A 16,013-nucleotide genomic window follows, 5' to 3' on the forward strand; every position below is an offset into this window, starting at 1 on the left:
AAGATGTGCAGAGAACATGACCACAAGGAAGCGCATGCTTCGCCTGCTTGAAGAGGCAACAGAAGCAGGCCGTGTGGCCACTCCAAATTTCCGCAATTTTAGTACCATAGGAATCCCGGGTAGTGCGTCGGAAGAAGTTATCACCATCTCCCTGTGAATGTCGGCGGCTGCACGCTCTTCTTTATCGCCGTTATAGACTCGGGTTGATAACTCGTCAAGCAGTTCCCAGAGGCGAAAAAACACCAGCGCTCGGAACTCTTTGTAGCAGTTGGCAAACGAGAACTGAGAGACATATTCCCCAGCGGCAAAGACCTTCCCATCTTTCGATTGGTGACCTTTTGAACTGTGTCCCACCCTGACATTCACGCATCTCACACCATTTTTCGGGTTGACATACTCACAAGGCCAGTGGTGGTCACAGAAATTTTCCAGGGAGTCATCCAAATGGTTTAAGTACTTCGGAAAGATTTATTCAGCGTTCCCTATCACGTACGTTATTCAGCACCGCTATAAATTGTTCAGGAAAAGGGTCTACCTTTGTTTTTATGCCTTGCGGAGTCGAACATAGTACAAGAAGCTACCATATAGCTGAGCTCAGAAAATATTGCTGCTGCGTCGGCTTTGTCTTTCTAAACATCCATTATGTTGAGGGCCAGCTTCAATATATTGCCCCCGAAATCTGGAGGTATGGGGCTGTTTCGGAAAGATGCCTGCACAAAATCAAAGGGAAATTTAAGCGTACTGGCAAAGTGATTAAATGCATTTTGGAGGTAAGACTGCAAGTCCTCCACATCAAGAAGCATTCGCAGGCGGTTTCTGGCGCTCCGAGCAGCAATGCAAGCAGTCAGCGTACTGTCATAGAGTTTGTCAATCTGCTCGTGCATCAGTTTCGGCCGGCCGTCGACAGGAATGCGGAGGATCTGATGTCTTTTAAGCTTAAAATCTCCAGAGCCTAAGGGATTCTGAATATGAAATGAGGCTAGAGATAGATCGTGCACGGCATACCTGAATGGAGCTATAGTAGCACAAAACAAGTTGCTCAAGACTGTCGATGATTTTGCCTCTGACTCGCCAGAACTGGGCCCACTTTTAAAGGTCTCATTGTGATTCACAGTGTGTGCCAAGTCTTCGAGGTTATCTGCAGTGTTGCAATTGACATCCCATAAACGAGGGTCTATGTGATGTTCGGAAGTGTTCAAGGCTATGATAGCATGAGGGAGCACAGGCTGATTCGACGACGTCTCAATAGCTGCTGCCGCCCATTTTATTAGTGTCTCGAATACATGTTCGACGACCCTAGCACGAATGTCAGTGCTTTCATTAATACTATGTCAGAAGAACTGACCGGGGGTTTTTCAACACGAAGACAATGACATCCGAAAAGCTGTATAAGAGTCGCGGGTATAGTAGTAACTGCAAACTCTCTGCTTCTCGCTCGAGGCTCATTGGCCCACTTTAATTCCCTTTCCGAAATGGTCTTTGTGGCTTTCGAGATCCTTTCTGAAGGCTCTCTTTCATGGACTTCTCCGAGCGGCGCTTCTTCTTGAACTTTGCCCCTAAAGGCTCGCGTTCCCCTCCCTCTAGGCCTTCGCAAACTGCAAAGAGGATTGGCGCATATGATTCAGCAGTTCGAGGGTCCATGTATAAATGTACGTCTTCTGAAGTGGGTACGTGAGCTTTAGGAGCACCGACCACCGGGGTTGGATATAGGGTTTTAAGAGGCCGTGCTCGACAGAAAACCGATGGGAGAAAGGCTTGAGCCGCACTGTGTGTAGTCCCCTGCGGCTGAGATGCTGAGAGGTGCTATGCCCTCGTCGCGCGACGGTGGCCCTCTCCACCCACCCCTCACCCGATCGCGCGACTTCAGAGCCGTCTTGTTCACCTACTAGGTAAAACGAGAAGGGCAGTCGACAGGGTGACCGCAGATTTCTGCTTGGTAGCTAGGTACCTGGTACCATGGTCCATAATGATAATGAAACTAGTATCTAGTATCTCTTTTATTTATTTTTTATTTCTTTTGGGAATCTCAAAGCAAACTTTCAACTAGACATAGTAATTATAAATAGTTTCGACAACAATATGCCCTGGGATTCTCCCGATTGTTCAGATGCAGTTAGATACAATCTGGAAATTTGTCGTTATCTGTCCTATTTGGTGCATGGAAAATTAAAGAAGCTGAAACACTGGAATTAAAGCAGAACACACCATACCACCTTTCTTGTTAAGAAAAAGGATAGACAACAACACCGAAAAGCCCCTGTTAACACTACTCAGTACTTCGATGGAACCCCATTCACACCATGAATGGCATCATCATGCGTTCTTATTTTCCCACAATAGACTTGATCACATCCTGAGGGCCTGGGAACGTAACCGTGCAATTGAACCCCTCGGACCTCAACTTCCTCTCAATCCCCTCACAGTCAACAGGGACCTCAGCGTTCAAGCACCAGATCGGGATCTGAATCATCCAAGGACGACCACGACCATCTGGGAAGCTAAGCTCCTTCAACGGCTCCAGCAAGCCCCCGAGCCCAACGGCGCTGGCCAGGCCGTCCGAGACGACCAGTCCGGCGTCCGCGTCCTCATCGCACCAGTTGATGTTGAGGGTGAGGACGAACGAGCGGAGGCTCGTCATCCGCTTGATCATGGCGCAGACGACATTCCAGGTGTTGATGTCGTGTGGGGTGTAGTCGGAATGGTATAGTTGACTGGCGAGACTCTCGTGCCAGCAGTGCATGAAAGTCCAGGTTAGTTCGAGCTCCCGGATCAGCTGCCAGCGTTGAGGTAGTAGGGTTTCGTATAGGAAGATGAATGTCCATGGGTGCTCGACGTGGAAGGTGTTGGTCTCGTAGAGGAGATCGACCGTTTCGTTGTAGCTACAAGTTATGGTTTTGTTAGTTTAGTTGGCTTGACTTCAGATATATGACAAAATAGGGAAAGCCATCAGATCTACGAGTAAGGTGCAAGTTTTTCACTCTTCGGGCCGACAGTGCTGGGTTACAGATGGGATATGGATGTGACTATCACTTACACCTGACGAGATGTCCTCAGGAGAGAGACCATGCTCCACTCCCCAACAACATCATCCTTGCCATACAGATCCGATTCCTTGAAGTCCCAAATGAAGGAAGGAAGCCTGTGGATCTTGTGGCGCAGTTTCTTTTTCTTCTTCCGCACGATATGCACTACCTGTCCCCCTATCGCCGCCTCCCAGATCATCCTCCTAATCTCGGGAGGGATCTTGGCTAGAAGGGGGCTTTGGGCCTGAAAAGTGAGGAACTGAGAACGTGTGGAACGGCTAGACGGAGTTGGAGCTGGTGATATGGCACGTCTGAACTTTGTGTTAGGGCGCACAGGCATCTGGGCTACAAGGGAAGCAGGTCAGTGCATGGTATCTTCTCTGTGACAAGAATAAGGGTGCCTGCTAGGAGGCCGTCTTGCTCTCTCTGCCTTCATAAACGCCCCAGACATGCGAAAAGATCATCAAGAAGAGACCCATTATGGGGCGCTGGAATTTAGTACAGCGACAGGCCAAAGGCAGAAATACAGACTTCTGGCGTTCAAGACACCAAAGTAGAGCCAGCGAGGGCATCTTGAAACATTCCGAGTGGAAAGGAGATAGGATAGACTATATACTCACACTGCAGAACGCGGTTACCAAACACCACTTGAGTCGCCATCACGAGTCTAATTCCTTCTTGACGAGCGTCAACAGAAGCGTCAACAGACATTTGATTGATAATTTGGCCTTTGGGGGGTTAGACTTATAGAACTGGACAGGAGATAGACGAAAGATAGAATCTGCGATTGGAGAGATATGCTTACTTGCACTAGGCAAAGATGGACACAAGGAGCTACCCGTTGCAGTTGAAGGTGACAGCCGTCCACATGAACTGAGATTTACACGATGAATATGGAAGGGATGTCCCTTCATGACACGCTTCTTGCTCCTTCCGGCAATCATCGCAAGCCGCAATGTGCCGGTGGCCTCCCCTGAGCCAGCTGATTTGACCTGCTTTGGCCGCAGAATGAATATTCTCCTCGTTAATCATATGTCTACCTGCTACCTTGTTCTTGTCTGAATCATGTATTCTGTCTAGGAAACAAAGGAAAAGGCAACGATGGCGAAAGAAATGACATTTACAACATGCCCCTGAGTGGTCATCAACATAAGATGGAGAAATTACGTATCTAGATCGGTGTCTTAGAACAAAGAACAAAAGCAATGGATATAATGGATATCATCATAGGGTCAGAGTGCCCATTCGTCCTTGTCATCTGCGTCCGTAATGAATGGTTTGTCGATCTGTTTGATAGCATGATCTCCACATAATATGCTGTATTGAATGAGGGCTATTAGCAGTCGAAAGAGCCAAAGTCATCGATTTGAATAAGCAAGAGATGGCACTTACCAAGCCTCAGCAATCAGACCATCCAATTCCTTCACGATCTTCTCTCTCCTAGAAGGCGTGATATCGCCTTTATTCAACTGCGCCTGCAGGTCTCGTATATACTTCTTCTTGCCCCCGGCACCTTCAAGCACCTCCCTACCCAAGCAATCGCTATGGAAGGCATGCTGACACGGAAAGACAAAGAACTGCCGACTCAGCAGCGGCAGGGAACAGATCCAGCATTTCTCCCCGGTCTCGACGATCGCATAGCGTGCGTCGAGAGCCGCGATCTCCGCGCGAATCTGCCGGGCCGTCTCTGCCGAGTTGTCCATCTCCTGTCGTAGGGCGTCGATGTGCCGCGAATAATCCTCCAGCGCGGTGCAGATCTCGTCCTTGAAGTCGTCGATGACGACGAAGTCCGGGAAGAAAGGGATGAGGTCTTCGATGCGGAGGAGCTCGCAGCGACGGAGAAATTCGATCGCGTCCTTGATCCCCCTGCCTGGTTGGCGGATCGTCTTCTCTGCGACGAGGAGCCATAGTTTCTTGCGGAGTTTGTCGTTGCCTTCTGGTCTGTCGGCAACGATGGCGGCTAGCTCGATGTCGTTGTGCTTCAGGGCGAGTTCAACTGCTTGGAGGTATTGGCCCATTGTGCTGTATATGTGGATGCAGGACTGGACACGCTGGTGTTGGATGCACAAGCGCAAAGCGAAATCTGCATCGTAGGGTGGTGGATTTGACGGTTGTGATTCAAGGTATGTGAGCAATGCGGCTTCTGATGGAGAAGGATGAGACGCGTGGATCGATATCAAGGTGTTGTGTACGGCTGCCGAGGGTTTGGGGTGGTTAACAATTATAAAATTGAGATAGCGGACAGCTTGGTTTTGACTGAGCGGGACATTTGCGGTTTTATTGTAGGTGAGCAGCGCAGGGATGAGCTTTTCGGGATCAAGATTAGTCTGTCTCATCAAGATATCAACCAGGCCCGCGGCAGCATGTGTCATGAGAACACTGCTGTACTTGTAGAAGACCTCTGGATTGGTCTGCTTTTGCAGCACATTTAATGCCTCTAACCACTTCTCCCGCTGGACCCAGTAAGACAGGACGTAATTGTAGTCGTTGGTGACCGTGGCAAAGAAGAGTAACTCCTCTTCCCTGCCATGGCTGCTTATAATGTCATACACAACTTTCTGATCCAGGTCGGACTTATATCTAGTCACAAAATCCTGGAATTCAGCCCGAACACTACTAAGCTCGTCTTTAATCTCTCCGGTACTCGCGCCTTCGGTCAGCTCTGCCTTGGTCGCGATGGTGTCATCAAGGGAGTTGAGCTTCGACATGAAAATCTCCACGAGCCAGCTCGTGACCATGACCCTCTGCATTGTCGCAGACTTCTTGTAGGTTTCAAGTTGCGAAAGCAAGTATTTCCGCAAAGCATCATGCTCCCCGCGGTCAATGAAGGTCAGACAGACCTCCTCGAAGCTCTTGCTGCTCTTTCCCCAGACTGCAGCCGCTTCAAGATAACGACCTTTTCTGACCAGGTAATCACCCGACGCAGTGGCAACAGCATCCTTTTGGTCCGCTCCTCTCGCGTACTGTAGGGCCTCATCAAATCTCTGCTCTTTCAGGAAGATCTTCCAGACGTCCCTATCTTCATCGTGGGCAACAATCTCAAAAATCTCCTGGCTGGTAAAGAGCCAGAATGTATTCTTCGTTTGATCTGTAAAAAGACCCAGAGTACCCTGTCCCGGTTCAAGCACCGCTTGGTCATAGACAATCTCCCCACTGAGTTTGTTTACTGCGACGACTCGCCCTTCAACCAGAGTGAGTATATGCCATTGCGACAGTGTCATCGCCATTATCGGATCTTGGATCATTTTCCTCCCTCCTCTTGCGGATTGGGTTTCAGGGAAAAGTGATCGCGGCAACATCTTAGCATCATCAAAGGGCCGAGCTATTTTGTCAGGCGAATTTCGAAGCTGGCCGTGAAACACTCCCTGTGATGACAACCACGCGAACTGACGCTCCGACGATTGTCCTTCTAGATAGCGACCCTCAGACGGGTTCGGGGAAATAGCCAATACCGACGGTGCAGAACTAGACGTTCTTGCTATCTCATGTACCAGGGGCGTTTCCCGCTGGAACAGCTCCGCGTATGTGGAACCTCCACTTTCCTTTCCATGCCTCCCAATACGCCCGTAGAAGTAGAAGAGTTTCCCATGTGTCGATATCAAAATCCGTCTCTGGTCTGGCTTCCCGGGTACCAGATCCGCCCAAAGTCCCGTTATCGACGCATCTGGTATTCTGTAGACGGTGTTGACATATTTCTCCTCACGACGGTAGAACTCGGCAGACGGCTCGATGTAGACTTCATATATATTACCATCCGCAGCTCCGACCAGTATTTCCCTTGTGGATGCGGTAGGTAATGAAGGGTTCCATGCGATACTCTCGATTGGGACACCCTTCAGCCGCGACAACGGCTTCGGATTTCTGGACTGTGTGTGGAGGTAATAGTTTTCCCCGAGGGTGGTACAAATGATCAAATGAGATGCGGAAGGGTCAAGGAACATGCGACGGATGAGGCCTATCTCCGAAGACTTCTTTGGGAGATCGATATCTGCCAGAGTTGATATGATTCAGCACCGCACAGCGTGAACCATGCGGGGAAGGGACGTTTCATACCATCAATGTCCTCGGGAGTGTCAAGGTCGATCCGCAGGATCCGACCCGTTGCCAGAGCGAGTACGAGAACATTGTTGGCCACCTGGGCGGCGACAAAGTCCGCAGCTACCGCGAATTGAAGCTGTACTCGTTGCACATCGAAGATGGGGAGGGCGGCATCCGTCGTGATTTCAATCAAGTTGCTGGGAGCAACATAACCGCTGGAAATATCCAGCGCCATTATGCGCCAAGCCTATGGGGGCTATATCATAGCGAGACGTAAAAGAAAATGTTTAGGAAATATGGATTTTCGTCCGCTGAACTATGGGTTCGAGTGGACTGGCTGTATGTCGGGATTGCGTAGCTTCGATATCTGACGCCGACGCCAAGGAACGCCGTGTCTGGTGTTTATGCCTTAGGCCAACACGGCATCCTCTCGTCCACCTAAGCTTTTCTACTCTCTCTCTTGTATGCTGATTCCACGCCCTTGCATCATTGGACGGCATCTCAAATTGTCAGGTTTTTCCTCAGTCAATTACACTTATTTTTGTTTACGATAAGCTCCATCCTTTCATGTGCGTCAGTTACCATCTGCCAGTTTGAGAGCAACTCGAAGTACTGAGGGATGTGAATACAAACAGTGCATATATCTCTGGATATAACTAAAACTATAAATACTGGAATCAGCTTTTGAAAGGCAGGCTTCCTACGCTTCAACATATTATTACGGCAGCTTTTGATTTCTTCGTGCAGTCCCTGTGGCGTCCCAAGGTTTCCCTTCTGACACAGCGTCTAAACTGAAATTGCAGAGTAAGGAGATGCTTCAATCTCCGCCCAAGTTGTCAAGACGTTCAAGTCTGTAATCCCACTAGTCAGCTCTCACGCTATCTGAGGTACGATGAGGGAATATACTCTCCTGCAAATGGCAAGATCTGGGTGGCGATGAATCCTCCAAGGTCACGCTCAGGATCCGCCCACCAGTAGAGGTTTGCAATACCTACCCACCGGATTGTACAAGGAGCTCGACCGGTTGCAGTGCTGTGGGCGTGTTGGAACCCTGACAAGGTCCAGCCTTGCGGCTTATTCGGCTGTGGGTACATGTCAGGTACAGGATTGGAGAATGATGGCTTCGTCGGATTGATTCCCTGACGACCAAAGTTGGGGAACTCTGGGATTTGGTTTGTAAATAGCTCTGTATTAAACATTAGCTGTTAGCCCCGGACTTTTTTCTCGGTGTCGTTACTGACCTTTCGTGCTCTCAGGTTTCAGAATCTGAACGCCAGTCTTTGGGCATTTCCCCCCGTTCAGAAGGGCGGCGATGATTTCTGCTTTTCCGTCAGTGCAATTCTTCAAATCTGACTGTAGAGAAAGAGAAAGAGGCATACTGCAGAACTCAGATGGAACAGCAAAGCAGCCAGCTCCACCAGAGTCATATGTGGCTTTGATATCCTCTGGCGTTTCGGCCTTAAGAGGAAGTTTATAGGGATGGCCGTCTTCACTAAGGTAATCGTGCCGTCAGCTGCTTTTTGGTGCATATAAGCCAGTCTCCTTTTCATGTCCTCTATCGGGAACATGTTTATGTCCTTAATTCCGAGGGGCTCCATGATGTGTTTCAAGAAATAGTCGTTAAGACTAAGTCCTGATGCTCGCACGACAAGCTCGCTAGCCCAATCGATGTTGACCCCATATTCCCACCGAGACCCAGGCTGATTTACCAATGGCTGGTTCAAAATGTCTGTTCGGCGAGAGGAGAGCTCATCAATGCGAATGGGCTCAGACCATCTCTTCAGCTTCGAGTTGAAGAAAGCATAACCGAATCCGGCTATTCACTACGTCTCAGCGAGAGCACCAGACAAAAGAGTTGGGATGTATTACCTGTATGAGAGAGTAGCATCCTCGGAGTGATGCCTTGCTTCTTGTCAACAAAGCTGAACTTTCCATCAGGACCCTCCTCCAGGACCTTGACGTCCCTGAGATCCGGCCAACTTCTCAACAAGTTCGACATCATCCAATGCCAGCTTGCCTTGCTCAAGCAACTGCATGGCGGCGATTGACACGATCATCTTGGTGCAAGATGCAATCCAGAAAACAGTGGGCGTCGTCATGGCTCTTCAGAGCCCAACGCGCGTTTTCCTGAAGCATGTTCGAAGATAGTATCTCCGCCTTTTGTCAACGGCCGCGAAAACCAGACGGGAATGCCGTTTGGTTTGCTGCTGACTTTATCGAGTCTCGCCTTGAGCTCGTTGACTACCTCAGCTGAGATTTTGCCCATCGTTTCGTCGGTAAGTCCTTTTCAAAGCCCCAGTTACTGTCGTCCTGAAGAGATCTGAGAGTGGTAATTGGGCAATAAGCGAGCAGACGGCTATATGGAACTCTATGACTGGAAACAGTGGCACAGGAACTGGTTCTTACAGACAAGAGGAAGCGCACATCGGCCGTCCAGGCCGTCGGGAGACGTCAACATACTCTGGGGAAGTACGCGTCCTCCTAGGTACTTTTCGGCTCCGCATTATCGTAGCTGTGAGTAGCGGATGAGGGTTATCGTTCCTTTCTCGGATAGGTATCCAATCTCTAAATCTACGTCTGCGGGGAGCTTCAACAACAACCAGTGACAACCAGGGAACAAGGGTAACTTGCACGAAAATTGGGTGCTAGTTCCGCAACGTCCGGTAGGTCAATGGGTATAAGCTGCTGAGATGTCTGTAGATAAGAAATCTGCGATGGGATTGACCCTGAGACCCATGGTTGTGCCTCTCTAATTCGTGCTGGCTCCGTGTTTTTGCCTAGGATATAGGCCCTGGACGTGATACCGTAACAAGCAACACTCCACAGGTTAGCAGACGCACCTCGGCAAAACGACCTTGTTCGTGCAGCAGGCAGAGGTCTAGCGGACGATCTCTAAGTCATCCCCGCATCGTAACGTAATCTATAAGCGAGCTGGCCACCTACCCACCGCCAAATCTATTCAAACTGCAATTAGACTATCAACGCAGCAAATATTGAACCTATATACACTGTATATCAAGTGCTTAGCGCCTAGAGCATTGCACCCTAGTATGACCTAGTATATTGCATGTGCTGCATCGCGGTGGTGCCCGCTTTGCTGGCCGTGGATCTGGCTGCTCAACCACCCCTTCCTGTCTTTGATCAGCTTTTTGAGCACGTTGCAGTCCTTCTGCACCTGTTAGAATACCCCCAGTAGCTATATAGGATCTAGGTGCATTTCTCTTCCTTTTTTGGCGTTGATTCGCAGCTTGTAGCTCCCTATTTTCCTGTGCAAGAAGGACTGCATTATGCATTGCAATCCGACAACCCTTAACTAGTCGATCAAGAGCTTGATTTGGACTTGGTGGACTCTTTGAATGGTGTTTCAATAGGCGCTTAAGAGCCTGGGCCTGAAGCTCCAATTCCCTGATATTATGAGGTGTCTCAGGCACCCAGGATGCTGATTGATTGCTGTGAGATGTAGTAGGTGGTGTAGGTGTCTTTATCTGAATATGAAGTTGTGAAAGCACTTGATCTGGCTGATATGGAACTAAGCCAGTAGCTGCAAATCCACTGCAGATATTAGATGTGGATAGGGCTTCTGTTCGCGCAGATTGATATGCAATCAGGAAGTCCTGCTTATCAATATGATTGATGCCCTGCCGCATGCTAGATTCAACCCTCTTCCCATATGCCTTCTTTAAAGGTGAAAAGCAGCCAACATCAAGTGGCTGAAGAAGATGGGAAGAATGTGATGGCATGCATAATGGAATGATCATGTTCTGGGTGCAGAATTGATCAAATTCAGGTGTGATATGGCTTCCATGGCCATCAAGGATCAATAATCAGTATTTGCCAATTGCACGGGCATGGGTATGCTTATGGAATACCTCTTTGACCCAAAGCAAGCCAAGTTGATCATTAGTCCAGCCATTCTCACTGATACCGATCACCCAATCTGATGGTATATCTCTATACCATGAAGATTGATGCATCTTTCCCGCAAAGATAATCATTGGGGGTAGAGCCCATCCAGTTGAATTGATTGACTCAATGACAGTCACCCACTCGCGATTTCCAGGCTGTATGAATCTAGCACGGCTAGAAGATTGATCTGATCTAGTGATCACCTTGGCAGTTGACATCACACCCGTTTGAAAGCCAGTTTCATCTGTAGATATCTTGATCAACTACACCATACTGTTGAATAACATCCCGCACACGTTGAAACCATCCATGAATGATCTTTGGGTCTTCACATTGAGCCTGTTGATAATCATATTTCCGGTTATATTTTGATTGAAGCTCCTTGTGGCGGTTAATAAAGTTTCGCACCCAGCATTTGCCAACAGTGGATAAAGTAGTTGATGTTGATTTCGACCGCTCAGCTAGTAATAGATTTGCCATTTGCCGTACAGTAGTAGCCTGCAATGGCAGACCACGTTGATCCATAGATAATATCCATTCCACAAGGGTATATTCTTCGGTAGGGGTGAGCTTTTGATTATTTGGTGTTGAATCAGCGCGTGCAGTTCGACCTTGAAGACGGGTAGTCAAAGTTGATCTTGGGACATCATATGCGCGAGCAGCAGCCCTAATACTAGAGAATTGGCCATTTTGAAAGGCTCTAATAGCAAGAAGAATTCTGCCTTCTTTAGAGGCATTTTGATCGCTTTGTGGTGTAGACATCTTGATTTAAAATGGTTGAACGCGTCGCGCGTTGGGGTAGGTGGCCAGCTCGCTTATAGATTACGTTACGGGCCGAACTCCACCCCCGCTCCCACAGCTTCGGTCCGGTCCGAGGCGCTCCCCGAGTGACATTTGGCAACGCTCGTCCGATGCAGGGGCGGGCCAGCACTGGATCTGTCCACTATCTGGGGCCGTTCCTGCATCGTTTATTTCTCGTCTTCATGCATCTGCCTGTCTCATGAGAATCAAGAAAGGCAACGTCAACTCCCGAGATTTACACACTCTCTTTACCAGTCACGGCCAATGGTACTGGTAGCAAGTTGGTAGACTTCAGATCTTGATCCAACTTTTCCGTACTCAAAGATAGACGTTCTAAACGTTCGATGAGCCAAATTATCTTGCCTATTTACGTATTCGGTAGATACGTTGGAGGGTGGGTTAACTATCGGTTTCAATTTGCCATATTAAATACTTAGAGGAACCCGTCTTGCAGTCTGGTAGCAGCTTATGAACATCATCGAGAAAATTTCAGAACAGAAAAAAAAGCAGGGCGGGCGGAAGAAAGAAGAACGAAAGACGTAAGACAAATCCTTGGACGGCTCTCCAAAATTGAATCAGAAATAGAAGGATATGTAAGTAAATTGAAATTCTCTCCGGGTCAGCTCCACTTTTGCCCATAGGGATTTCTCGGGTAGGTCCCAGGGCTATTCGACATCAGACTGAGGCTGAACAGTCGTTGGATGACTGGCACGTTCTGGCACCGTCCGTACTTGCGAGCGAATGAAGTCCAGGATCTTGTCTTCATCTTTTTCTGCATGCGCCCACTCATTTTCTATAACCTTCCGATGATGAGAGGAACGGACCCGTACCAACGCTTTGAAAGGAGTTGGACCAGATAGTGTATCTTGCTTTATATCCCATGGGTGAACCTTTTGCTTCTGCCCATCTTCATAGGCATATGAAATTTCGAACGCCCAGAGAACAGAAGATATATTGATGAACAAAGACTCGCGGACTATATGCTGTCCAGGGCAGTCTCTTTCCAAATCCAAATGTAGCAAGAGGGAGATTGGGATTGGCTAACCATCTTTCCGGTCGGAATTCTAATGGGTCTTCGAATACTTCCTCATCCAAATCTAATGACCAGTGATTGGGTACTATTGTCGAACCCTTAGGAATGTCGTATCCCATAAAGACATCGCCATTCAGGCTTGCATGGGGGATACCGAGAGGAGCAATTGGTGGCCACCGTAGTACCTCAGTGACAAATGCATTGATAAAAGGTAGACTCGTCGTGTCTTCAAAAATTGGAAGTCGATTGTTCCCAATAACGGTATCCAACTCCTCTTGGGCACGAGAAACGGCAACTGGGTAGAGGGATGCCATCACAAAGTAACCGAGAATCTTATTCGTAGTGGTACTTGCTTCGTAGAGAAGCCCAATGGCGTGTACAAGTTCGCTGGTGGACAGGGCTCGGTCGCTGTTCAACTTCAAGGCTTCTTTGGACCAGATCCATGTCCTAGTGCCTTGAGCTCTTGTGAAATAGCCCTCGAAAACCGCTGTAACTTTATCATGGGCCTTCTCCGCGTTTTCTTTCACGGTGCTAGTGGTCGAGGTAGCAAATTGAAGATCGGAAATATCTCCACGAGAAGAGTGTTGATTGAACTGATGGTTCCCGACAGGTTCGCTAATACGGAATCAATTCCCTCGAGGCGTTTTATCATCAATCGTATTGATGCGTTCTCCGTATGCTAAGGTGAACGCCAAGCTGGATGTGTACCGATGGAAAATCTTTAGCCAGTTATCTATTTTGAACCCAACATATCAAACATAACTTGCTTGCTCTCACTGTCTTGCAGGTATTAATAATGTTGTGCCATAGATGCGTTGATAAGACTAACAATCAAACGTGATGCAACTTCCAGTGCTCTACCATATGGCACTAGTCCCATTGTGAGGCCCTTACCATCAATGTTATTTTAAACAACAAATAGCGGTCGGGAACTATAATTATGACTGCGTTCCTGTAGCAAGTCCCGAGCAATTTTGTGGGAACCGAGAGATATCACTAGTCTTTGACCGTATTTGAGAGGCATTATAGGACCGTACTTCTTATGCCACTGCTGATAGGAGAGCCACGTATTCTTTACTGGCGTTTGGTGTAGATTACCGATGACAGGGAGTCGAGGAGGGCCGGGAGGTAGCCGCGGTCTTTTTTGCACATAGAGGCGACATTGTTGCCATTAGGCAGAACAGGACTAAGAAAGAAACAAATGGGAATGTTGACTGATCGAAAGGCAGTATTTGTTTCGGATGAATATTCTCAATAAAGCCAAACATCTTGCGGTTCGTAATAAATCAGAAAAGTTGTTCAGTGTTGCAAGAGTAGACAAGATAATCTCTTTTGGTGAGAAACATCAGACTGTGGGAGAAAAGTTGAATACCATCCCTAATCTTTTGGTTAGGTCAGATCAATTGCCGATAACGTTGCCATCTCTGTTATATTCGCAATGAATCAAGGATATGGCATAGGCATTTATGACGAGTAACAAAAGCGCCATGCATATAGTAGCAAGATGCATAACAGTACGCGTAATCTTTCCCTTGGTGTAAATTCCATTTTCACTACTTGGGTAGAAGATACCTATTGTGCTTACTAGTACCTTGTAGGCAGGAGGTATTGTACTAGGAGGTAGTATACAGACCTCTACTGGTCCTGGGGCTGAAAGGACGAGCCAATCATTCAGTACTCTTCGTATCTTCATTATTAAACTCCCGAGGAGCGGCTTATTATCTGCTCACTGGACAAGGTTTTATGAGCCAGACCACCTCCGTGTCTTACTTACATCTACTATACAATCAGACACACGACCTCGATGTGATAAATCCAATAATCCTATGTTAAGCTGAACGAGACGCGATATTGACGATCTCAGTTAGGTAACAAAAAAGCTTCTGGGATCGACTTTCATTAACACTCTGTAAGGAAATATAACAGTTACTATTTCGTTTCTCCTATTCGGCATCGTGTAGGTACCTCAGTGGTGAAATGTACCTATACAGACGGGCACTATATTCAATAGCAGCCAGCTGCCATACTGGGCTTTCACATTTACCAGCATTTAGCTTTGCGGCTGTTCTGTATCTTTTTGAAAATTTCTTGTTTTCTATCACAATGTCTTTTCTGATATATCAACCTGGAGCTGATAGGGCACCATGGACCTCATATGTTTAAGTTAGAGTTGAAGCTAGGTGAGCTTATAGCCGTCCCTGTCAAAACGCAATTCTACATAGCAGCGCTCTTCTTTGCATGGCAGAGCTTCTGAGTTTTTCCACAATGCACTAAATTCCTCAATCACAATCAGGTAAGGCAGCCATTTAATCTTCGAAAGAGGCCCAAGTACTGTCTCACCCGATCATGCTCTTGAGATGATGTCACCTGTTTACGGATTTCGAAGTAAAAGATGAAGAGAAATGGTCCAAAGTCATTTCTTGCATTGATCTTCTGCAGCAGGTTCACAGGCACCTGTTGTTGTATCCGGCGATCTCTGGCCACATTTGGGTTTCTGACCTCGGGATTCTAACATGGTGCGAAGCCGCTCTGTGCCAGTATCCTACCTTTTCCTTGCACCTTGCTGAATGATACCCAACTTCTATCAATGAATAGAGTTCAAGTTCTTACAAGAGTCCAGACCAATCTCGTCATTATCGTGGATTGGCTCAATACCAGCTAAACACCTGGGGAGGAAGTCCGAGGTGTCAGATACGCAAGACCGTTCTGGGTTGTCTATCCGATGCTGAATGCCGTGGCCTACGCATTTTTAGCTTTTGCTGACGGTATCAAGGATGCCTCCATGCATGCTAAGAATTTTTGGGATGCTAATCCCAATGGCAACGCTAATACTGCGCGCTGCACTCCACAATTGTCATATCCCTTTTTGGCTATTCTTCACAAGGCGTTCAACACAATAAGCCTGTAGCCCATGACCCGGCTGCAGCTGTCTTGGTGATCCCTTCAGTCCAGCAGTCTAGCCCTATCCATCAGGAAAGGTGATCCCCGTCAAGAAGTCTATACGAGTGGGGCGCGCTGCCATTGAAAGATGCAGCAGGGCCGGTTTATTATTATTATTATTATTATTATCAAGTTTAACGTCCATACCGAGCCTTCCGGCTATGACAGACCCCGATTCTTGGGCAGAAGCCCCTATTAGTCCCTAATCCCGTCTTTGACCATTCTGAACCTTTTCCTTGCCCCAAGCCGCCTGGTTGCGTAGGGCTTTTGGG

At 47.9% G+C, this 16,013-nt stretch overlaps 4 protein-coding genes across 4 annotated transcripts; all 4 read right to left on the reverse strand.

Moving 5' to 3' along the window:
- Positions 1-1,580: 1,580 nt before the first annotated feature.
- On the reverse strand, positions 1,581-1,958 carry VTN00DRAFT_6248 (uncharacterized protein; the record flags this gene model as incomplete). The annotated part of the gene is made up of 2 exons (XM_069432863.1): positions 1,581-1,885; positions 1,949-1,958. The coding sequence occupies 2 exons, from the start codon at positions 1,956-1,958 to the stop codon at positions 1,581-1,583; spliced, it is 315 nt and encodes a 104-aa protein (XP_069288680.1).
- A 365-nt stretch (positions 1,959-2,323) lies between these two features.
- On the reverse strand, positions 2,324-3,363 carry VTN00DRAFT_6249 (uncharacterized protein; the record flags this gene model as incomplete). The annotated part of the gene is made up of 2 exons (XM_069432864.1): positions 2,324-2,879; positions 3,035-3,363. The coding sequence occupies 2 exons, from the start codon at positions 3,361-3,363 to the stop codon at positions 2,324-2,326; spliced, it is 885 nt and encodes a 294-aa protein (XP_069288681.1).
- An 892-nt stretch (positions 3,364-4,255) lies between these two features.
- Positions 4,256-7,296, reverse strand: VTN00DRAFT_6250 (uncharacterized protein; the record flags this gene model as incomplete). The annotated part of the gene is made up of 3 exons (XM_069432866.1): positions 4,256-4,340; positions 4,416-7,011; positions 7,077-7,296. 3 exons carry the CDS (start codon positions 7,294-7,296, stop codon positions 4,256-4,258), a joined length of 2,901 nt encoding a protein of 966 aa, XP_069288682.1.
- Positions 7,297-7,939: 643 nt separating this feature from the next.
- Positions 7,940-9,160, reverse strand: VTN00DRAFT_6251 (uncharacterized protein; the record flags this gene model as incomplete). The annotated part of the gene is made up of 4 exons (XM_069432867.1): positions 7,940-8,247; positions 8,303-8,380; positions 8,449-8,877; positions 9,016-9,160. 4 exons carry the CDS (start codon positions 9,158-9,160, stop codon positions 7,940-7,942), a joined length of 960 nt encoding a protein of 319 aa, XP_069288683.1.
- Between the last annotated feature and the right edge of the window lie 6,853 nt (positions 9,161-16,013).

Source organism: Thermoascus crustaceus (genome assembly GCF_041956765.1).
Source record: "Thermoascus crustaceus strain CBS 181.67 unplaced genomic scaffold VTN00scaffold_3, whole genome shotgun sequence".
In the NCBI taxonomy this organism is placed as follows: domain Eukaryota; kingdom Fungi; phylum Ascomycota; class Eurotiomycetes; order Eurotiales; family Thermoascaceae; genus Thermoascus; species Thermoascus crustaceus.